The sequence below is a fragment of the Plutella xylostella genome, chromosome 17 (assembly GCF_932276165.1).
Source record: "Plutella xylostella chromosome 17, ilPluXylo3.1, whole genome shotgun sequence".
Classification (NCBI taxonomy): Eukaryota; Metazoa; Arthropoda; class Insecta; order Lepidoptera; family Plutellidae; genus Plutella; species Plutella xylostella.
The window spans coordinates 8,836,929-8,862,165 of NC_063997.1; the positions used below are offsets into that span (position 1 = coordinate 8,836,929).

Below are 25,237 nucleotides of genomic sequence, written 5' to 3' on the forward strand. Positions count from 1 at the left end.
GGACGTTGTTTTATTTCTAATGCTTAGTTTTACGTCATGAAACATCGCCTTCAGCTAAAATATAAATCTAGGCCATAAGCGGCTGCAAAATTCGTACTTACAGGAATGTATTATGCATGACGTAGCATTTTTGCAGTTCGGTTTCCGTTTCCGTCTCACCTGGCAGATGGCGCTTGTGAGTCGTCGCGTCAAACGAGTGCCTTCCTGGGATTAAAGTTAAGCTTCGAATAAGGAAAGTATTATTTTCAGGTTAAATTTAAAAAAAAAACTGATTACTCTTACTCTCTTACTTGTGCAATGTTTATTCACAGTAAATTTAAAAAATAAACTCTAACATGGTAACATAACAAATAATAATTAAGTAGGTATTTACTTAAATAACATGAATAATACCTGGCAGGGTAGGAAAAAATAACAGGTAAGCACCAATGGTACGGTATGCAACCTTAGGAGGCTTAGTAGTTAAAGTAAAACTGGTCTAAGATGTCTATACAATACTATAGATACTCATATTTCTTGTACACATATCTCGCACTAATAATAATTCTGAAAGAGGTATTTTCAAACATCTATGTGTTCGTAAGTACTTTAAAATTGTTTTTTTTCACTGGGTCTTCCAAGTAATCGGGTAAATGCTTCTCTTGCTTATAATGTGGTACACTGTTTAATTAATCATATAGTTATAAATTGTGGTTACACTTATCACAATAATACATTGTCTCAAAAGATAGACAAAAAAAATCGACGGGAAACACCCTCACAAAAAAAACTGATGTTAGTTTTTTTTAGGATCTAGAGACCCTTCGTCAAGCTTTTTTATATTTTCTGACTCAGCATTAAATTATAGTAGATAGGTATAAATATTGTCATTTGTATTTAGAGCAAGAGATCCATGTATGTTGTGTGGATCTCAAAGTATATTCAGATCTTTGGTTAACTACTGGGAATACAATATATTCAAAATATATTTAATCACTATACCATTTGCATACTATATAATAATACCATAAGGTATTTCTTAAGTAGTTTATAAGTTAAATTAGTTGCTTACTACCTAAAGTTATGGTTGTTTGGCCCAGCTTTGATTTGATATAAAAAACTAAATCAGTGCTAGATTCGATAAGTCTGCTGCACTTTGCTCTTGATATGTAATTTTTTATCCTTGACCAAGGGGAGGTTTTCAACCATAGACAACGTCCATAGACAAAACCCGACAATAGATGGCGCTAGTAAATCTTCATACTGAACAGGACTGCATATTTTTTTATAGCCGGCATGGATTCGAGTCCTTTCAGCCAGTACAAAAATCCATGTTTATTCCACAGAATAATACTATGATTAAATAGTTTGCCTACAAGTGGCCTATTAGGCAAATATTGCCAAATACAAATGATTTCGTAGCATAACTGGTATTTGTTGAGAACGTGCAAACTAATAATAATAAATTGCTGTTATATGTAGTTATACATAATATTAAGTGTGAACTAGTTGAGATCATCTGCATCCTCTGTCCATGTCCGAGGCGCGACCGCCGTGTGTAAGTATCATAATTATTCTGAGGCACGTTGGAAGTAATGATTTCTCTATGGTAGAGCAGACATTAGTAGGTGGGTACTTAGTTTTCTCTACCCACACCACAAAACTAAAGTTTTCCGACTCTCTGAATAGCATTTATAGTAGATATGTCGTCGTGTTGTATTGTAGCTTACTGTAGAGAAAGGGGGGTGCACAAAATTCCACAAAACGAAACAAGACGGGCAAAATGGATGGAAGCATTAAAAGAATTAAAGCCTGGATTAAACTTAAAAAAGCATTCAAGAATATGCCCCGGCCACTTCAAACCATCAGACTACCTCTTAGGTAATACTACTTACTTATTCTTGCTCATTCAGTAGGTAGGTAACTAAAACAAACTTTTTAATAATTATTATCTTTAACTAAACCTGAGGCATTTTATTTTATAGGTAAATCAAGGAAAATGCTAAACAAAGAAGCTGTTCCAAGTGTATTTTTTTGGGATTATTCAATCAAAATGACTAAAGAAGACCCAACCCAAAAAAAAACCTATGGAAGAAGTAAGCACATATTATTTACTTACTTATAACTATCTTGTAACTTAACTTTGTATATAGCTCCCATCAGACCATTCAGTTATATGCTAGACAATACACGCTCATTATGTTAAGTACCTAAGTATATATACTTACTTACAAAAATTATAATTTACAGCTCCTCCAGTTGCATTTGTAGAATAGCAACCATATAATAACATTTTTTCATGTTCCTCCAATGAAGACCCTTTACTCATGAACTTTGAAAACTCAGACCTTGATAATTCTTCAAATGATGGTACGCCAGAACACATTTCCTTAGAAATTGATATTGCAGAAGAATTAGCAATACCATCATCAAAAGTCATCGAAGATAGATTATTGAATAATATTGAGAAACAAGATATGTCAGCACAAACCTATAGTTTTTAGTATCCACCATTACAAAGGCAAAGATAAATTTGTTCATTTCTACACCGGGCTTGAGAACTTTGGTAAACTAGTTCTTGTGTTTAACACTTTAGGGCGATGTGCACATAAGCTTGAGTATTTCTATTGTCCCCCTCCTGAAGAGATTGATGCTTTTGAATTCTTTGTTATAACTTTGATAATCTTGAGGAGACATAATACTTTTGAAGAAATAGCTATGATGTATGATATCACTATAAAACAAGTGTCGAACATATTCATTACTTGGGTCCGGTTTATGTCATTGCAGTGGAAACAAATAGATATAGTGCCACAAACTTATCTGTTCCGGTGAGAGCGAACTAAATTGGTCCATACCTCATTACTTACTGTACTAATGAATTTCATATTGACATAGATTATATGGACCAATTTAGTTCGCTCTCACCGGAACAGATAAGTTTGTGGCACTATAATGACATTTGTCATCTCCGTTTCCTCAGAAGAATGTAGCTCACTACTAAAAACGACAGGCCGAATGCCATCTATTGGTCGATTTTGGAACTACTGGAAAATCTCCCAGTGTGGAAGTATGTTTTTTTCGTTTTTTTTTACATAAGAGAGACTAATGAAGCACTTTAAATGACATGTAAGAGGAAAAGGAAGATGTCGGTAACTTTTTGGGAACCCGCATATATATTTTGCATTAGACTGCCTTTAAAATTTCTAAGTTTTTCAGTCGTAGTTTTGTTAATAATAAAAAATCCACAACCTTATAATAGCATCTTGTACTCATTAACAACGGTAACGTTTTCACATATCACTCAAACTGGGATCAATCGTCACGGCACGCATATTCGAAATTTGAAAATCCTATCTACATTAAAGTATCGGGTCACGTATCACGAACCTCCTTGCTCAGACTATTGTTAGTGGTCAGTAGCGGAGAGGAGTTTGAGTCTTCGGGTATGACGACCTCTATGCTGTCATCTTCCATCTGCAGAGTGTTGTACGAAGGAGGCGGGGTCACCACCTGGGTGCCGTTGCCGTTTATCACAGGCAACGGTATTTGTCCGGTGAGATCTGTAAAGAAGAAAAATTACATAAGTACTTAAGTTACAGGTTCACTATACATTTTATTACACTAAAATATTTTTAATAGCCGGTGGCGCCATCTACCTACTTATTAAAACGTATTTTTATTTCTTGTTATCAAATTTTTTTACAGCCACTTCTGCTGCCAGCTGCCACCGGTCCTGCGATCTATCTGCTTGATACGCTATGGTAACTCCTTACACTGTAACTTCGCATTAACTTCGTCGCTATTCGTCCTGATTGCTCTAATACCATTGGATCTAGAGTGAACTACCGCAATATTGCACCGTAACGTATGTCACATGTGTGTTCCGTTGCTGTCTTATCATTCGTATATGCGTCTGCCATTTTGGTTCACTACCCTCAAGCTTGAGGGACCTCTATGCTACTCGGTCACTATTCGTTCTCTATTATCATTCGTTCTTGAATGAAAGAGCGCTATTCATGCGTCCGCCATTTTGGTTCAATTACTTATGCCTCTCGTTCGCTTTTTGTCTATCGAGGTATCGAAGCGTCCCAATTACTCTATTCTATATCATTCTATTATCATTCGTTCTTGAATGAAAGAGCGCTATTCATGCGTCCGCCATTTTGGTTCAATTACTTATGCCTCTCGGTCGCTATATATATATCATTCGATCTAGAGTGAACTACCGCAATTTTAAACCATAACCCACCCTAGATAGCTCTATATTACCTTGCAGTGCGTGGTGCAGCTGGGCCACGCCACGCACGACGGCCACGCGCGCGCCGGCGCCGCGGAACACGGCGGCCACGCTGTCCCGCGGCGCCAGCAGCACTAGCGGCTGCCCCCGGGATAGCAGCGAGGAGGAGACCCTGGGCGGCTGTGAAGTCTCTCCCGCTCCCTCTTGCGCTCTTATTCGTTCATGCGTCCGCCGTTTTGGTTCACTAGCGTCAAGCTTGAGCGACCTCTATGCGGCTCGGTCACTATTCGTTCTCTATTATCATTCGTTCTCTATTATCATTCGTTCTCTATTATAATTCGTTCTCTATATTATCATTCGTTCTTGATTGAAAGAGCGCTATTCATGCGTCCGCCATTTTGGTTTAATAACTTATGCCTCTCGTTCGCTTTTTGTCTATCGAGGTATCGAAGCGTCCCAATTACTCTATTCTATATCATTCTATTATCATTCGTTCTTGAATGAAAGAGCGCTATTCATGCGTCCGCCATTTTGGTTCAATTACTTATGCCTCTCGTTCGCTTTTTATCTATCGAGGTATCGAAGCGTCCCAATTACTCTATTCTATATCATTCTATTATCATTCGTTCTTGAATGAAAGAGCGCTATTCATGCGTCCGCCATTTTGGTTCAATTACTTATGCCTCTCGGTCGCTTTTTGTCTATCGAGGTATCGAAGCGTCCCAATTACTCTATTCTATATCATTCTATTATCATTCGTTCTTGAATGAAAGAGCGCTATTCATGCGTCCGCCATTTTGGTTCAATTACTTATGCCTCTCGGTCGCTTTTTGTCTATCGAGGTATCGAAGCGCCCCGAATACTCTATTGTATATCATTCGCTTCCGTTGCTGTCTTATCACTCGTTTATTCGTATACGCGTCCGCCATTTTGGTTCACTAGTGTCAAGCTTGAGTGACCTTTAAGCTACTCGGACACTATTCGTTCTTAAATTAAAGAAAGAGCGCAATTCCAGACTAACTCCACATTACCTTGCAGCGCGTGGTGCAGCTGCCCCACGCCGCGCACGACGGCCACGCGCGCGCCGGCGCCGCGGAACACGGCGGCCACGCTGTCCCGCGGCGCCAGCAGCACCAGCGGCTGTCCGCGGGACAGGAGCGAGGAGGAGACCCTGGGCGGCGGTGAAGTCTCTCCCGCCCCCTCTTGCGCTCTTATTCGTTCAAATGCGACGGCATTTTGGTTCACTAGCGTCAAGCTTGAGCGACCTCTATGCTACTCGGTCACTATTCGTTCTCTAGTTTCATTCGTTCTCTAGTATCATTCGTTCTCTAGTATCATTCGTTCTCTAGTATCATTCGTTCTCTAGTATTATTCGTTCTCTAGTATCATTCGTTCTCTAGTATCATTCGTTCTCTATTATCATTCGTTCTTGAATGAAAGAGCGCTATTCATGCGTCCGCCATTTTGGTTCAATAACTTATGCCTCTCGGTCGCTTTTTGATATCGAGGTATCGAAGCGTCCCGATTACTCTATTATATATTATTATATCATTCGATCTAGAGTGAACTACCGCAATTTTAAACCATAACCCCTTCCACCCTAGATAGCTCTACATTACCTTGCAGCGCATGGTGCAGCTGCCCCACGGCGCGCACGACGGCCACGCGCGCGCCGGCGCCGCGGAACACGGCGGCCACGCTGTCCCGCGGCGCCAGCAGCACTAGCGGCTGCCCCCGGGACAGGAGCGAGGAGGAGAGCGCGCAGAGACCTTTGGCGGCGGTGAAGTCTGCGCCTGGGGAGAGATGGTAGGGAAAAATGAGTTCATTAAAAAAATAATTTTATTAGTCTTTAAATTTAAAAAAATAATTGAAAACATCTCTGGTGGGTCTGTATACGTTAGAGATAAGCAGGTAGCATTCTGGCACCGAAACTAAGTTTCACATTGCTTAATATTACGATCTTTAGTGGCGTATTTGGCCTTAGGCGGACACTGGTGCCTGAGACGAGATGCTAATACATTGTGTAACGCAATGACATAAGTACTGTACTCATCTATTACGCGGATGATTTGGGATTACGAAGTGGTTTCTGGCAAGATTTGATTAAAGCCAGATTATGTTTTCTTTTTCTATCTTTCCTTACTTTCATGTAAATTTATTATTTAAAATAGAAAAACTATAAAACTTACCCAGAACATATCGACAGTCTATAACCACGGGCATGCTACAGCCGCCCTGCTTCTTGGCCGCTCGCTCCACGAACTGGCGAATGTACTCTACGCCGGGGAAATAGAGGCTATTTCCCACTGTCACCAGCAGGTAATTTAAGCCGGACGCATTCTGGAACAAATGACAGTCAAAGCTTTAGAATTTAGATAGTTAGCATCTACAACATAGCTCTGGTTTAGAGCCAGCTTTGGATTACTGCTTACAAAAACCTAACACCCCGTGGAAGGGCTCCCACACATAAATACGATACAATGTGGCGTCGTTTCACTTTCTCGCTCTCTGTCATTAATCACCTGAAGGGTTACCACGCAGAACGCAAAGTTCTCCGTCAAACTCGCTCTCGAGGCCGTGCGATGTGACTGAGTGCGATGCAAAACTTATGTCACGTTTTGAAGTGCGCGTCTTGTGCCCCGTGCTAGCCCTTCTGGGTATGCGAAGGAGACGTTACGTGACGTCGCATCGGGTTTATGTGTGTGAGCCCATACGCTGGCGTCGCGTCGGTGTCCTGTGGACAGCAGTCTTCACGGTCTGTCTGGATAAACCTATAGTATTTGGACAGCACTATAGTACTCACAATAACAATCTGCGTCTCAATATGTACTCACAGTAACGATCTCCGCGTCCATCTGCGGCCGGGCACTCGGGTACAAAAGCAACAGCACATTGATAGCAACCCCCGCCAGTATACCGAGCTCGACCCCCACTAGTAGACACGTGGCGAAGGTGGCGAATGCGGGCACCAGGTCTTTACTACACAGCCACTGATGCGTTCTTTGTTTACTTCACTAAAGTCGTTCAGAGTACCTAATTATCAGCGCGATGCGAGTTTCTGACGTCACGCTTTCTCATATGGTATATCTGCGAGTGGAAGGGAGATGTTTTCGCCATGCGGTGCGTACTCCATTCTATGTAGATATAACACCAGGAGGTACGCTGGCGTCAAACAGCCATCTTGTCACCATCAGTCCGTCTCGCGGAACTTTTAGACAGCACTATACCTAGTACTCACAGTAACAATCTCGGCGTCCATCTGCGGCCGAGCACTCGGGTACAACAGCAACAGCACATTGATGGCCACCCCCGCCAGTATACCCAGCTCGACCCCCACTAGTAGACACGTGGCGAAGGTGGCGAAGGCGGGCACCAGGTCCGCGCGCCGCGAGCGCCACATCGGCTTTACTACCTGCGGAAGAAATAGTGGTACGGTTAGCTTCATAAGTAGGTAATAATTAATTTTCGATTTCGTAGATTGTCAAACTAACAAGCTGACTGTACAGTAAACATACCTAAGTGGGTTACAGTTAGGGGGGTTTCAATGTTTGTTTGGTCAGCTTTATAGTTAGGTAATAATAATTCATTTTCGTAGATTGTCAAACTAACAGGCTGACTGTACAGTAAACATAAGTGGGGTACAGTTACAGCACTGTATAGATAATCCACTCCTGCGCAAATAGCTAATCTCAACAAAATTGGCATTGGATTGACTGCATTATCTAAGATTGCATTTTAATCATTGCAGTGAAGCTACGGTACGCTACGCCCGTGTGGCATCGCTCTTAATAAAATCAAACTTGCATTACTATCGATTAAATACATAATTATCAATTGTATAAAAATATATATAGTTTTTCCTTACCTCATATTCTATCATAAATATCACAGCACATATCACGACTGACGCCAGAGACGCCTTGGGAATGTAGTAGAAGTACGGGGTCAGCAGACTCAGCGCCAGTAGCACTAAAATGCCTGGAAGAAGAAAATACCATTTTGAAAAACAAATAAATAATTATTGATTCACAATTTTATTTCATTGATTTCACTGTAGACTTTTGCAGTAAGGTAAGAAAAACAGATAACTGTAACCATGGACTTTACGAAGTCCTTGACTGTAACTATGTCAGGTGATAGGTGGTCAAGGAAGGTTGGTTTGATGATGGTATTGAGCACCCATCTTAATTGGATTAAATCTGGTCAGCTAAGTTTCAGATGTGTCTTCTGATGTATAAAACTTTTTTTTATACGTAGCGAACTACTTATGCAAACTAAACCTTAGCCTTAACACTATAGATAGCAAAAAAGTATTAAATAAATAAATAAATATAGATATAAGGTACAATTACCAGTAAACACGCTCCCCATCTGCGTGGCGACCCCGCTAGCATGATTCACAGCACTCCTTGAGAAGGAGCCAGTGATGGGCATCGCGCTCACGAAGGACCCCAGTATGTTGGCCAGGGATAACGTTAGCAACTCTTGCGTCGCGTCTACTGACTCGCCGCTGGCTGGAAAGATAAATAATACTAACATTCATTTAAATGTTTCATAATTGATATTCAGATATTCATCACAAATTTAAAATAGGAACGTTTTTGAACGCATGATAAGGAGGAGTATTCATAGAGTATTCGCGTCATGACCGTAACAGAGAAATTGTAACATAACCTACACATTTCCTCGAGCGGTTTGGATACATTCCATTCGCGCTTTACCCAACATCTCCAATCCTAGCGGAGCAAAGGTGTCTTGTACGCAACGTAGTCTTTTTTATTCAGTAATAATTTGTGGATAATGATAACGATATTCTTATCATCATCCAACAATCGTTTACGGAAGAGAACCGTCATACAATCCCCTGGGCCTTGTACGGGTTATCGCATTTTGAGAAAACGAAAAAGTTTAGGTTTCTTACATTATTATCAAAACTTTCATGACAGTTTTCACTAGAGTCGCCACTTTGTATGCGAGAAAATGTAAATTTTTATAATTTTTATTTTTTATATAAACTATTAAACCTGTACTAGGCCGATTGTAACTACAGCTGATATAGGTACATAATAAAGCCTTATAACTCACCGAAAGCCTTAGCAATGGCCACGTTGCCCAGCACTCCAATAATCGGCACCAGCACAATAGACGAGCCCAGGTCTGAGCACATCTCTATAAACGTCACGTTCCTATCCCCGATGGTGGTGGTGAAGGGCGGCGGTTGGAGGGGCGGGAGGCCGGCTCTGTAATAAGAATATAACAATATTACAGTATTTTTACAATAGCAAAACTCTTAATGCTAAAGGTAGGTGAAATACTGCTCTGAAATAGAAAATAACAGAGTTATTCCTGTGTTTCAGATTAAAAACTTAAGCATCTAATTATATAATCAGTAATGGAAGAAGTCGATAATACCTAGTTATTAACTGATGATGAAACCTGTGCTAGAGTAGCGTGTGAACCCTGTCGGTTCTCTGGACCGAAGACTTTAGACAGGTAGAAGGTAGAGGCTGGATGAGGAAGGCCCAGGACAGAGTGTAGTAGCGCACCCGGAGAAAGCCTCAAACCTCCTTTAGGGTGATGATGATTTCATTTCCAAACAATATCCCGTACGCAACTCAAGCTCTGAGCAAATTTGTTTGTAGAGGAAAAACAGAAAGACAAGACCTTCTTAGGTTTATGGTAGTCAACTGGTCAATACTATTACTATACTATGGAGGAATGGTCCATATTATATGGTCGATAAACAAACCTGACAGCGCCTGTCAGCTGGAACGGCGTCCCGGCTTCGGTTTCCAACAGGTACGCGCTCAGAGAGCACAAGATCACAATGATGGCGTTGCGAGAAGTGGAGAGTAGCCAGAGCGTCTTCTTCAGGCCCTTCTGACTGGCTGGCAGCTTCAGGTCTTTCATTTTCTGAGGAGGAAACAAGGTTATGTAATACTGCCGTACTTTTGTCCGCAAACTGTGTTCGTCTTAATTAAGTTTTCCCGTGGGAATTCTGGGAAAGTATCCTATGTTAGCCCTGCGTGTCAGCTATGTACGTACCAAATTTCATCAATATTTATTTAGCCCTTTACCCGTAAAAAGCCACTAGCATTCATACAAAGTTATACTATTACGCGCATATTATATTAGTGGATGAATATAAGCGTCAATTCACACGTACCACAACCACACCACGTCGCAGCGACATAATGTGGTCAAGCTGTGGTTACGTGTGAATAGTGTGACAGCGGCTTTTTGCAGTTGCGTTGTGGCAGCGACAAAATGTCGATGTGGTTGTGTTGTCGCTGTCATTGCGATGTGGTAACCACGTGGTCGTGTGCATTTAATAGGGAGAGGAGGTGGCCGCGGTGCCGCCGCCGCGTGGCGGCGTTGCCGACGCGATGTGGTTGCGATGTGGCAAAATGTGGCACGTGTGAATTGGATTATTCATTTTCAATACAAAATATACGCCCGACCACACGGCGTGGTTGTGTGGTTGTGGCTGTGGTGTGGTTGTGGTACGTCTGAATTGACCCTATGTTTACTAAATCACTTTTCAAACAACTTAGGGTCAATTCAGACGTACCACAACCACACCACAGCCACAACCACACCACAACGAAGCCGTGTGGTCGGGCGTATATTTTGTATTGAAAATGAATAATCCACATTTTGCCGTTGTCATCGACCACCTGTGTAATACGACCACATCGCAACCACATCGCAACCACATCGCGTCGGCAACGCTGCCACGCGGCGGCGGCACCGCGGCCACCTCCTCTCCCTATTAAATGCATACGACCACGTGGCTACCACATCGCAACGACAGCGACAACACAACCACATCGACATTTTGTCGCTGCCACAACGCAACTGCAAAAAGCCGCTGTCACACTATTCACACGTAACCACAGCTTGACCACATTATGTCGGTGCGACGTGGTGTGGTTGTGGTACGTGTGAATTGACGCATAAGGGGTAACTCAGCTCGTCATAATGAACAACTGTTGTAGCATCTACATAGCTACATACTTACTACATAACTTCATACCTACTAAAAAGTCACGTGAATTTCCAAATGACACTATAAAATAATATTTGAACAGTTGGATAGATTTTCACAAAATAGAGCTATGAATCACCCCGATTGTATTTGTTTCATTAAGGCAATTAAATTGGTCTGTCTGTTTCGGAACTACGGACGGAAAATAGCTACAAACTCATAACACCTCCCATATTTTAAGTTTAGATACTTTTTCTCCAAGGACATTTTCTTTGACGTAAGTACCCATGTACTCAATTCACCAGAATGCAATAATAGGTAGGTACTTACTGTAAAATCATGTGTGCCTTAAATATCTATTCATTTTATTACAGTTAACAGGAAACAGCTGTATCTACTTCCATCAAATTGCTTTATAATATCTGTAGATTGCAGCTGTTAATTAGTTATACCGGAAGTGAATACGATATTTTCAGGTTAAATCCATAATAATATATTTACTGTGCATTTTAACATATTAATTTGTTACTGAGAAATTATGTGGAAATATCGAGAACAACTGGACAAGTAATCGTAGACAAAAAATACTGATATATGCCTTAAAACTACAGTGTCATGGTTATTGTATTATACTATTTATACTATATTATTGCAAACAAAAAAAAGATGAATGTGGTTCCCTCTCATGCAAGACTGCCAGGTATTTATATAACTGTACAATAATGTAAGTACACAGAATTTCAGCACACAGTTAAATATGAAGACGATTTGTAACATTCGCCTATGTATTGTACTGATTCAAAGTGGTTTTTATTTTATTTCGGCATTGACTGGTTGAGAATATTTTATCAAAATCAGTTCCGCAAAGTTTATTAGGCTAATTTTCCTCCATAATCTCTTTGTAACTTGCATTGCGTCATTGCGGGTGTCACCAGGTATCATTATTCTAAGGTATTAATTGCCAGTGCCATACGTACATTGTGTATTGTTTGAGTGAATAATTACGTAAGTATAATTAGTGTATTATTAGCGACTTACCCGCATTAACAACAAGATGATGATGCACGAAATGCCCAGAGAGCTGTCCGCCAATTTAGCGTTGGGAATGTTTACTATGACCTGAAACAAACAAACAGTATTCTCTAATTCAAGTGACAAGAACCACAGGCGGTAGAGAAGCTAATTCTTGAGCACGGAAAGAGGGACAAACTAAATCATATGATCTATTAAAAAACATATCGTGGAAAATATTCATTTTTTAGATTACTTACACATTGCATAACTATAAAAAAATTATAAGCTAGGTTGGTTCGAAAAAAGAACGAAAAAAAGGTTAATTTTTACGGTACGGTACGTTACGTCTTTGGGAAAACGCTTCAGATTTATCAGTAATCATGTTTGGATAATAATATTTCAGAAAAATCACCTATACAATCTCTATTTTAACAACGATTGCAGTGATCATCACATGTCTGATGAATGATGATGGTAGTAAAGACACATTCACACTACAACCCTCACCTTCTTGACAGTGTCCAAGAACCCGCCAGACTTGAACTTGAGTCCCAGCAGTCCCTTGAGCTGCGACACTGCGATGATCACCGACGTCGCCGACGTGAAGCCCACCGTCACCGGGACCGATATGAAGTCTATGAGGACACCTGGAAGAATGGGGAGGTGTTGGTGAAATGGGTGGTAAAAGTGAATGTGGGGTCACTGTCTAAATCGACTAACGAACGAAAGTGAATTGTCACGCAATCGGTATGCTTAACACAACGATATAGAGCCTTGGTAAGCGCAGCGATCTGAAGCTTCTGAAAAAGCAAACTACAGCGCCAACCACAACTCGTTTCGTTGTATTAAGCGTGCCGATTGTTCGCTCGCAGATTTAAAGAGTGACCCGCCTGGTCAATAACTTCAGTACCTAGATACAGAGAAACTCCATAATGCAGCTGTATTTTTAATATTGATTGTTAATACCTACGCTTTATAGGGAAAATTAGACCACTAAAATTCCGAGAAAAAGTATGAATTGTGTTTGTTTAGTCTTTGATTTAAATTAAAAGCTAGACTATTCTATGGATGCGAGGTATCTAAGTTTCTCCGAAATACGTTAGCATTACCAACGGATCCCGAAGACGTAAACACCGAGCCGGGTAAATGGCGACAAGTAAACAAACAATTGACTGTCTACAAACAAACATCTCCGCCGGACACACAATCGCCACCATTTTGCAATTCAAACACTGCCCTGTATTGCGGCAACTAGTCCACAATAATAGACAATACCATCAAAAGGCTCAATAGTTAGACGTTGCATTGTCGGTATTGTTCCAGCTATACTAGGGTTAAGTTGTAGGCAAATATCAGCAGCATTCAATGGTCAGACGATGTTGAATTGGATAGTTCCTTGGAAAACAGTTACAATTATTTGCATATCTTCGCCATTTGAAAACCGCATTAGTAGGTACATTGTGATACAAGGGCGGCCAAAACAAACTGGTTTAGCTTTTAAGGTAACTTAAAAGGTATGTTTGTTGTGACTATTGAACTTATAATGTAATCTATCCTATTGCTCCCACGTGTCGTATCACGTTATGTCGATACAGTTACATAAACAGTTATGTATTAGTTATTGTAATGACTGTCGTCTCACACCACATATCTAAATGATGCCTTCTATTATAAAATTAGAACTTTTCCACGGAAATACGGTTCATACATTCAACAAATAGATATTGTCCGTGCACTAAAGTCCAATTGCCGCAGCGTTTTACTACTTTGCACTCGTAGAACTAAATGTTAGATATGTAGTATGATTAGTTCAGGGCAGGTTAGTTCCCGATTTTTCCGTAAGACTTCAGTGGTGGCACGGACTCTACATTTTCACGTGGTCTATGATATTACGTATGGGCATTGGGCATAGACAACTATTTAGTAATCTGTGGCATAGATCACAGGGTCAAGGCGATAGCCGCAAGCGCACGATGGCCTTTTCTATTGTCTGTGGTATCATGGTATGCGTAGAGAATGAAAGTTGTTTGTCACTTTTCAGGGTGAAGCTTGTAATCTCTAGTAAACGTACAGTTCAAGTCACGATTGACATGATAGGCATATTTGCCGATAGGCCTGCATAGCTATGTAAATATTGTCACATATTAAGATTACTGCTTTGGCCGCTAGAATACCTACATTAGAATAGAATAGAATATGACTATATTGCCACCACAAATAGTAAAACATACAAAAAAAACTTAAAAACTAGGACCAATGAAATGGAGGCCTTATCGCTAAGAGCGATCTTTTACAGGCAACCTTGCAACCATTAGCTGCGTTCAAACACATTAGCTACTTACCTAAATGCAGTATAGCCATGAGTGCCTGCACGACGCCGGTGAGGAAGCACAGTAGCACGGCGTAGTCTGTGCTGCGACCCTGGATCTGCTGGTACGTCATGAGCGCCAGCAGCGCCGTGGGGCCCAGCGTGATGTCCTTGCACGACCCGAACACCATGTATACGAAGCACCCCATGAAGGAAGAGTAGAGCCCATACTGTGGACAAGAACATACATACAGTGTGTTGTCAGTGCTGTTGCGGAAGTGTCAATTTCTCCATAGTCGGTTAGAGCATAACCAGTGAGGAGTGGTTGACTTATGGCACATCTGTCATGAATTTTATATGGAGATGACGTTTAATTTATAAATCAATCCCTGTCGGTTAGATAACCGACTATGAAGAAATTGGCACTAAATATTAGATTTGTTGACAGATGCGTTTATTTTAAATTATACTAACTGATACATCTACTGAGATCGGGGATTCAGATTTGGTCGTTAAAGGTAAGCGTCCACGTTTCTGCATCGTACGCAACGGACGCATCGCATTCAGTATTATTTTTATAGACATTCACACAAGTGCGACCACTTCGTCAGCATTGCCGAAGCCGTTTCTCCATACATTTATGAAAATTCGTTTGGTGCGATACGTACGATATCGATAGGTGGAGGATTACTTTTAGATGAACTTAGATCTTTATTGCTCTTAAACATTACTCACGGTTCTAATAAATTCTTTTAGATTGACTTAACTCGACGAGACATTTTCTAAAACTTTTCTACTGTGGTGAAACATGTGAGCCGGAAAAATGTGACTACAATGGTCATTCCAATGGCAACTGAAAAAAAGTCAACTCCTCATATTTAAAAGTGTATGATGAAAGTGTCTACGTAGAAAAAAAGACAATGCGCTAGTTTACTTACGTCAGAACACAAAAGTTGCTTAGAATGACTAGCTGACTCACCCTCTTTGTGTTTATTGCTACGAATTAAATAGTATACCTCTAACTAACATAGAACAACTTAGCAGCCAATTATTCGTCGACTGAAATAAACCGAGAATATCTGAACATTCATGCAAAACACCGAGACGAACGAACTGCACCTTTCCATAAACAGAGGGGTCACTCTAGTATCACAAGAAACGTACAACAAAATGCTTTGATGCAATCGGTACATTTAATACAACGAGATAGAGACGTGGTTAGCGCAGCAGCGTAGCACAAATTAGTTTTCCGTAAGCTAAAGTAACCCCGCAGGTACCAAACGACTGCACTGAGCAAACTCCGCACGGAATAATTTCTCCTTAACTTCAGTTAGTGATGAATATGCATATCCAACTCTCTTGGGCCTGACTTTGTGATATTGTTGCCTGTTAACTTTGCTCAGTCGATTCGATTTGTCTAAGTATTCACACCCTAATTGTAGGCAGGCAGGAGGCTTACTTCGGCATATATTACCATCAGGCGAATAGATATTCAAGAAGTTTGTAATGGCAGTTGCTACTTTGATCAAACGAGCAAGTTATGTAGGTACAAAGAGTACATACTCAGTCAGTAAATGAAAATTATCGTCAAGTTGGGAATTTTAACGTTACTTAGAAATTCTTACGTACTTCGTTTTTCATTAAGTAACTCAAATTAATATAATATTATGGCTAGTTTTAACTGAATTCAGTGGCTGGACAAGTGGACAACTTAGCAATTATCTTTGCAGATTTTTTTCATTCGCGTTATACGGATCCTACTCCCGATAAAAAAACTGTACCTACATATTTTAAACCTGAAATCGAGATTAAATTTATGCCTGCCACTTTACATTCTTATATTAATTTATAACTCAATGCCTGCCCCTTATTTATACTATGTACTGTCGAAGTATATTAGATTTTATCACGATTAAAAAAAGATTCGTAAGTATACCTAAATGCCCTTTTCCTGTGATTTACTCTGGTTTTACAACGGTTTATGGAAGAGATCGCTATTAGCCATTTGTGTATTTCTGTTATTTTAAGTTAGATTTAGCCGTATTAGTGTCCCACTGCTGGGCAAAGGCCTCCCCATGCTTATTCCGCACGTCTCTGCTATCGACCACCTGACGCCAATCCGGCAAAAACAGGGGCAATAATATGGCTATGTAAAAAAAAAGTTAGATTTAAGTTTTGTACTAAGCTGTGCAAATACATTTTATCATCATTATTACCTGAGGATCCAACCCAGCCAGCGTGGCATACGCCAACGCTTGTGGTATAACTGTCAGACCCACAGTCACCCCAGCTATGAGGTCAGCCGCGGCCTTCTCCGAGTTGTACCCCGGCAGCCAGGCCGAGATGGGCACCCGCTTGTGCAGCAGCCGCCGGCACCAGGACTGCTTCTTGTAGCGGTGTTTGGAAGGGGAGGACATGGCGGCCAGTCTGGGGAGGTAAATTAAGGGTTAGGAAAGGGGCTTTAACCCTTAATAGGGAATGACTACATAAATTTTTTTATTGCTTCTCGTCCTTAATGGGATAAAGTTCCAAACGATGTGGAATTCATAAATATGTAATAATTATGGAAATTCAATGGCTCGCTGACCTTTGTTACTTTGGGAATTACAATTCGTTTTTTTGTCACTGTTACCCGCCTATGGCACCCGCAAGAAAATCAAACACCACAGTATATCAGGGCCTACAATTTCCAGTTTTTATTCAGGCGGCTAGACATGCCGATTAGCTGGGCATATTTGCTAAGTTACGACGACAGCATAGTAAAGCAACCACCTAATGGAAAGGGTGGTTAATGGGGAACCATTCTGCATAGTCTATCAGCGTAAGATGATACTTTGCGGTCGCTATCGTAGGATAAAGGGTGGGGTATCAAATACCATCGTTATCGTAATATAGTACCTTTATCCGTACTTATACATTCTATATACATATAAAGGTGAAGTGAAATAGTAAAAGCCTGCGTGATTTAGTAAAATCTAACGCTTATCGAAAATTATTAAAAAGTTGTACTTAAATGAAAATCTACATAACACACAACAGCAAATTAATTACAATCATTGAGGCAAGCATTATTGATAAATATAAACAACAAAACTGTATTCTATTCTATTCTATTCTCATAGGGGGTGAAGTTCCTGTACGTGGCTCTCTCGAGTGGAACCTTTGTACATATCCCCTTGATTTCAGCTCAGCCAGCCTAGCTCCCGAGTAAACTGGAGTAGCAGGCCTGGGTGTTGTAATAGCTGAGGTAGGCGCTCTGTTGGTCCAAGAATAGATAATCTTGTTTCTGTAGTAGGTGGACAAGCTAACAGAATATGTTCAACCGTCTCATCTACTTCCTTACATGTCCTACATAAGGGACTAGTTGAGTTACCTATGGTATATAAGTGTTTATTCACGCAACAATGTCCTGTTATTAATCCTACCATTAATGATATGTTACTACGGGACAGGTTGAGTAAGTAGCGTGTAAGTTTATGGTTGTGTGATAAAATAAACGCTTTAGTTTGTCTGCAATCTACACGATTTTTCCACTCCTGATTGTGTTCAGATAGTGTTTTATCGGTGAGAACTTGCCTTATTGCCTTTGATGACAAACTAATAAATGGTTCAGGCCCTATTGGTAGGGTATTTGATCCCATTCTTGCTAGTCGGTCAGCCTCGCAATTTCCTATGTCGTCGTTATGACTTTTAATCCACTGTACTGTTACATTATTTGAAATGCTTAGTTTTCCAGTGTTCTGTGACATTCTAAAATTAATTTAGATTTTGTTACAGTTCTGCCTAAGGGCGCCCGAATGGCGTAGTGGTTAGTGACCTGACTACTGAGCCGATGGTCCCGGGTTCGATTCCCGGCCGGGGCAGATATTTGTTTAAACACAGATATTTGTTCTCGGGTCTTGGATGTGCCCGTAAAATGGCAATAGGCCCGCCCCCTATTACATTGGGACTAACATACACTCTGGCGAAAAGTGGGTGCAGCAATGCACCTCTGCCTACCCCGCAAGGGAGTACATTAGTACAAGGCGTGAGTGCGAGTTTTTTTTTTTTTTTTTTTTTTTTTTCTGCCTAAGGCACCTAAAATAGCCATACTGTCTGTGTAGAAGCAGATATTGCTATTTTTTGTGTCTTTTATTTGTGTAGCTCCGTCAAGTAGGCTGGCAGCTTCTGCCTGAAAAACAGTAGCTTTGTTCCCGAAGCTGACAGAGTATTGTAAATTAAGTTCCGGGCAGAAGACACCTCCACCGCTGCCCTTCTTGTTCTTGGCTCCGTCAATGTAGATATTGATGTCGTAATTGTTTTCGTCTGATTTGCCACACTGATCTCGCTGGATAGTGTAGCTTCTGTTGAAGATAAACGTCTTTATAGTAGTGTCGCTGCATTCAGTGGACCCGGGAGCCGACAACTTGGCAATGTCAAGTATGCGACTGTGTCCCTGTGCAGTAGTATTCGTTGACCATAGTCCCATATATGTTACTTAGCCTTATCGCCGCCGGTAACAAAACTGTAATTTTAAGAATCTTTTACGGAAGTCAATTAGTGTAGGAAATGTTACGCGAATACATTTATGTAGTTAACTGGGGAGGAGGGCTATTATAGAGGGCCTCGCCGCACGGTGACCGGTGCTCTCTAGTTTGAATATCAATTCAGTCATCGCTACTGCTGCCTAAATCGGTACAGTTAAACATCGACAATACTTCAAAGAAAATTATTGAAGTGGCGTAAAAATATTTGCCTGCATTAGTTAAGATATCATAACGAAGATTGCAACAAAGATAAACGTAGGTACTAGCGAAGTAGAACGGGCTTGGCGTCTTCGCAACCTGACGACCAAGCCGGCCGCGAAAGTACCCTCGCCAATCATTGTAAAACTGCGGAGTGAAGCCGCGAAAGGTGAGTGGATGCAAAATCGGCGATTATTAAAGAACAATTCTGATATATTCCTAAATGACTCACTAACACCAATATACATCAACGAAGACCTCACGAAATATAATAAGGATCTTCTCTGGCAAGCAAGACAAAAAAAGAAAGAAAACATCTTCAAATTTGTGTGGGTCAAAAAAGGAAGAGTTTTATGTAAAACAGATGAAATGTCGCGCACCTTGATCATCCAATGCGCCGCTGACATACAAACATACGCAGATAAAGCTAAAATTCTACCTACCAGCTCACAGACGCCCACCTAAAGTCAACCTATATAAAAAGGGTTATAAATATGCCTAATTAATTTACACAAACAAAAAATTCGATTTTCTTAATACCGAAGAAACGACGAACTATAACGATTTATCATTGTGGATTGAAGATTGTTATAATAAATGTGCAAATAATCTAACCTTTATTCACATAAACATAAGATCTATGAGGAAGAACTTCGCCGAGCTACTACTCCTTATAAATAAAATCTCATACAAGTTGGATATAATAGCCCTTACGGAGATAAACATTAAGGAGGATGAAGTACCCTGCTACCAAATACCTAATTATACTTCATACAGTATTACTAGAAAAAAACAAAAAGGAGGCGGTATATGTGTATACATAAGGACATCACTCATTTTTGAAAAGTCTAGCGAAGAGTCCTTTTTATCTTATGAATTACTATCTGGATTCATTCACACAAAGACAGACAATATACATATTTATATAATTTATCGGCCGCCGCAAACAAAACAAACTGTATTTCTTCAAGAACTCGACCAACTACTACGTCACGCGCCAGAGAGGGAGCGAGCGATCCTCATGGGAGATATCAATATAGACCTTATGGAACGGAGTAATACGATTGTAAACACATACGAGGACCTGCTTAGTAACTACGGATATGAGCGTTACATCTATGGCTATACAAGGGAAGAATTTCGTAACGGCATACTGTCGCAGTCTTGTCTGGATCATATTTTTGTGAAAAATGAAAAGTGTGAAGTGTTGTCCGGTATTATTACCCATAAGTTAGCTGACCATTATTTTGTTAGCGTATCGTACCAAGATTTGTTACTCAAAAGTGATGTGTTATTAAGTTTTATATCAGTGCTAAATAACAAATCAATACAGAATGATCTGATCGCCGTCAACTGGAGTGAACTGGTAAACTTAGACTGTCCAATTGTTTTGTATAATACACTTGTCAAAATATTTCAAGATATATATGATAAAAATACACGTTGCATGTCGAAAAAAACTGTTCTTAGGGCATCCTGTGCTTGGATGGATTTAGATCTAAAAAATATGATTAAACATAAGGATGCACTATTTAAACGATGTAAACAATATCCTAATAATAAGGTATATAGATTAGAGTACAATAGATGGCGTAATAAAACTAATAAACTAATAAATAAAAAACAAAACTTATATAAAAAACAGCAACTGTTAGACTCAGGTAACGACTACAAAAAAATATGGAATCTAATTAATAAATGGCTAGGTAAGGAAAATTTGTCACTAGATCAAGTTATAATGCAGTATATGGGGAAATCGTACACAGAAAATGAAATATGTAACTTATTTGTATGTAATTATGCAGAGGAAATAGTAAAAATTAAACATAACTGCGATAGGCAATTATTAATCAGAGAAAGCTATGTAAATGAAGTAGATAAATCTATATTCTTTAAACCGATAACATCAGATGTTGTAGAAAAAATTATAACTTCATTAAATGTTAAGAAATCAGCGGGAGTGGATAACATACGAATGTGTGATATAAAATACATCAAATCACAAATTAGCCCCGTCTTAGCAAAATTCATTAATCTATCCGTGTCAAAAGGTATGTACCCTGACCAATTAAAAACTTCAATTATAAGACCAGTATATAAGAGTGGAAACCACATGGACCCGGGTAATTATAGACCGATAGCGATTCTACCTACTATTAACAAAATAGTTGAAAAAGCTATTATGTCACAGGTATCCACCTACTTATCTCGAAATAACATTATTCATTCATCACAATATGGATTCCAAAAAGGAATAGGCACAGAGACACTTCTTTCACACTTTAGCAATAAAATTAATAACTACCTAGATAAAAAACAGCATGTACTTGTTCTATTTATTGATTTCCGGAAGGCATTTGATACTCTGGACCATCCTATACTGCTGCAAGCTATGAGTGAATCGGGAATAAGAGGTAAGGTTCTAAAATGGTTCCAAGATTATCTTAAAAATAGATCTATAGTAGTAAAGGTGAACAACTCGTTAAGTAAACCTAAGCAGCTGTTATTTGGTGTGGCGCAGGGTTCAGTGACCGGTCCAACTTGCTACATTCTGCATGTAAACAGCATGCCTAATACTATAAAAAATTGTGACAAATACATGTTTGCGGACGACACTTGCTTACTATATTCTGGCCATAACTTATTGGAAATCCGCAATGAACTACAGGATGACTTTGATAACTTGAACCGCTGGGCTCATGACAACGGTATTATATTAAACATGAAGAAAACCAAAACGATGCACATCCGTTCAAGTTACCTTAGATCCAATGATTCGCAACACCCTTTAGTTTTAAAAGGCCACAGTTTCGAGTGTCTGCACGGAGATGTAGCTTGTAATTGTCAGGTTATAGAACAGGTAAGTAGCTATAGGTATATAGGGCTAACAATAGACCAACGATTCAATTGGAGCTTACATATTGACACTATTTGCACAAGAATGAGGCAAATATTAGGTAAATTCTGCATGCTACAATATTATGTACCAAAAAGTATTATGTACCAGATATATCATGCACTTGTCGAATCATTTGTTACCTACGGGTCGGGTTCTTACGGCACCACATTTATCTCACATTTAAATAAGATAAAAGTACTCCAAATTAGATTCCTAAAACTGTTAGTTGATAAGAAAACTCGCTCAGAATGTAAAAGTGATTAAGTATGATGTGTTATTTAAAATATGTAATGTGTTACCTGTTCAAAAAAAGCATATATTATTATTTAATGTAATAGAAGAATATTGTAACGATGAATATAAAAAACCTAAAATTCATATGTATCCTACTAGACAATCTAAAGAAAGTGTATTAATCAAACCGAATATAAACAATTTTTATGGCAAACGTACTAAAGAATACCTAACACCGACTATATTTAATAACTTACCACCTAATTTATTAAAACTAAGATGTTCTAAAAAAACTATAAAAAATAAAATAAAATATCATTTATTACAAGATTAAGCTACCTGCAATGAGTATTATAAGTACACTAAATGCATATGTTCATTAAGTACATCTATGTAATCTTTAATAATAACTTGTAATAGCATAAGTTACTAAATTTACACTAGTAATAGATATATATACCTAATAGTTGTGTAACTTACCTAATTTGTTTGTATAAATGCGAGTCTTTGTCTCCCGCTAAACTGTACTGCAGTTTGGGAGTATATATATGTAATTTGTAAGTTATACTCTGATCAACAATAAACGATTATAAAAAAAAAAAAGTTAACAAAATGATGGGAGCAATAAAACAGAAGTGAAGGAGCAACTTCTGAAAAACATGGCTCAACAATAAATTACGCGACGAAAGTTCATAACATTTCCTTCGTCTGTTCTTATTTTTGCTTTAGTTTTGTCACGAAGTTTTATTTTCAACGAAATAAAAGAGCTGGGTTTTGAAATAAGTTTCGTAGTTAATTTACTCGGATATGAACAGCTATGCGCTGAAACTTGCGAAACGGAGAATCGAGTTACTCGAGGAAGCGTGTAGCATTTCGATAGTGAGGTACCAGGCGGCCAGAGCGAGCGAGAAGTAATATTATATTTTTGTGGTGTCCGAGCGTACTTCGCTCAATATGGAGTCGTTAGGCGGCGGCAATTCGGCTGCCCGAACCTTCCTGTACCGTATATTGGGGCAGTTGATTTAATTTAAGGCCCTTTGTGTCCGCACATTTCCAAATAACCTAACACCCGCTCGTCGCTAAATATGCCGCTAGAACAATGGCGGGCTACCATCGGCTGATGGAAGGGGAGGCCCGCATAATCAATTCTGATCCCTCATGTTTTATTACCCGGAATTATGTACCTATATTACCTTTTAAGGCGTAAACCTATGCATTCATAGTATGAATTTCGTGTACCGTTTAACTCACACTGTATTTCCGCGTGTCACTATACCTATACACGTGATTTTGTTACAGGATTGTAGGGCGGCGATGTAGGCGACAGCATTTATGTCAGTGACTCCTTTATTACGGTGCTAACTCCGATCAGTGGTTATTCAAGCGGACAAAGATAGATATTGAACGATAAAGTCCTTTTTAGCAATATCTTTGTGCGTCCCGAAGAATTGTCAATATATATTAAAAAAGAAGTATTGGTGACAAAATTGAATCACATCGTCTCCGAGTAAAGGAATAAAATTGCTGAGAGAATACAAAAGAAAATTGCAAAGGTTTTTTTGCAGGAAATAAATTCGAGGCGCGGGGGCAGTTAAGGAGAAACAAACCAATTACTATCAATTCTTCGGTTCCCGAATAACTATTGTGCGAAAATTACCTATTAAGGGTGAATGCGGTACCTTGAGGCAGCTCTTACAATTTGGTAACAGTCCTGAGCAGTGTTAATTTGGGTCGAGCCGTGAAGGTAGCTCTGGCTGATTGCCTATTAAAGCTATCCTTGACATTCTCAAAGATGTATTATGTAGGATTCTCCCATCGCTGCTTTGTTACATAACATCGATGACACGAAAACTTTGAAAGGAAACCACCTATCACGAACATTATTGACCATTTTGTCCAAGATTGTCTTCAACATGCGACGAAGTTCTTCCAACGACACAATTTTACATAGTCTACCATCAATTTAATGCTGTTATTGCATTAAAGGCAGATTAGGTATATCGTAATAAGCATCCGAGACAAAAACTATTGAAAATCCCGCCATTCTTTACTCCTTATAATATTTATTTTGTATGCAGTCAGGGTAGAGAATATATCGGTTTATAAAACTGCCAGCCATGGCCGCGGGCACGAGATTAAGAAATGATTCATGAACATCGCGAACCCCCAGTCGCAACTGTTCCGACAATGCGGTTAATATTCCCGCTGTCTTGCGGTGGAAATGCTCCTGGAACTGTTGCCAGGTCCCGCTCTCGTATTTACTTACATGGTTAGAATAGCGTGAATTCACACAAATACAATCAAAATAAGTGACAGTTACTCTTTTAAACGACAGAGTGGGTATCGCGAAGTCAAAACTAAGTATAATTTACAAAGTAATTAGTGGCAAATATTTTGAATCCGAAAATCATTTTCAAAACAAGTTCACGATAAGGGCTTAGTAATGAAATGCATATTTAGCTGCATAATGTTTGTTCGATTTAATTAACATAAATATCGGTAAACCAATAGATAAATAGATAATTGGTTATGTGGCCAGGAACTGTTGGAACATTCCTAGAACTCGTTACTAACTCTGTTCAACCTGCAGAGGCTGTGCTGCAGTTGAACCAAATTGTGTCACAATCACAAAGAACCTAGACGGGAAACATAATGATGGTGTGATCTTATGATATAACAATATTTACGTCTACGATAAGATAGAATAGCTTAGCGGGTATTCAATGTAGGTTCAATAGGGAATATGCGTAATTTTTTTTTATACTTTTATTGGATAGTTTTACATCACTTTAATATAGTAAAAAAAAAATTCAACGCCAAAATAAGTAATTTAAGGTATTTTAAAGAAAGT

The 25,237-nt window shown here is 39.4% G+C and overlaps 1 protein-coding gene across 1 annotated transcript in view; it reads right to left on the minus strand.

Annotated features, from left to right (window-relative positions):
* Nucleotides 1–3,087: 3,087 nt before the first annotated feature.
* LOC105390646 (sodium-independent sulfate anion transporter) overlaps nucleotides 3,088–25,237 on the minus strand; it is a 28,469-nt gene continuing 6,319 nt past the window's right edge. Inside the window, exons 2-13 of the mRNA XM_048626822.1 lie at nucleotides 16,746–16,956; nucleotides 14,564–14,759; nucleotides 12,729–12,868; nucleotides 12,246–12,326; nucleotides 9,969–10,132; nucleotides 9,305–9,459; nucleotides 8,572–8,733; nucleotides 8,085–8,197; nucleotides 7,458–7,631; nucleotides 6,409–6,559; nucleotides 5,839–6,012; nucleotides 3,088–3,542 (exon numbers count right to left, since the gene is read on the minus strand). Of these exons, the coding sequence (XP_048482779.1) occupies nucleotides 3,355–3,542; nucleotides 5,839–6,012; nucleotides 6,409–6,559; nucleotides 7,458–7,631; nucleotides 8,085–8,197; nucleotides 8,572–8,733; nucleotides 9,305–9,459; nucleotides 9,969–10,132; nucleotides 12,246–12,326; nucleotides 12,729–12,868; nucleotides 14,564–14,759; nucleotides 16,746–16,956 (1,909 nt within the window). The 3' untranslated portion in view covers nucleotides 3,088–3,354. The remainder of the gene's footprint in view (nucleotides 3,543–5,838; nucleotides 6,013–6,408; nucleotides 6,560–7,457; nucleotides 7,632–8,084; nucleotides 8,198–8,571; nucleotides 8,734–9,304; nucleotides 9,460–9,968; nucleotides 10,133–12,245; nucleotides 12,327–12,728; nucleotides 12,869–14,563; nucleotides 14,760–16,745; nucleotides 16,957–25,237) is intronic.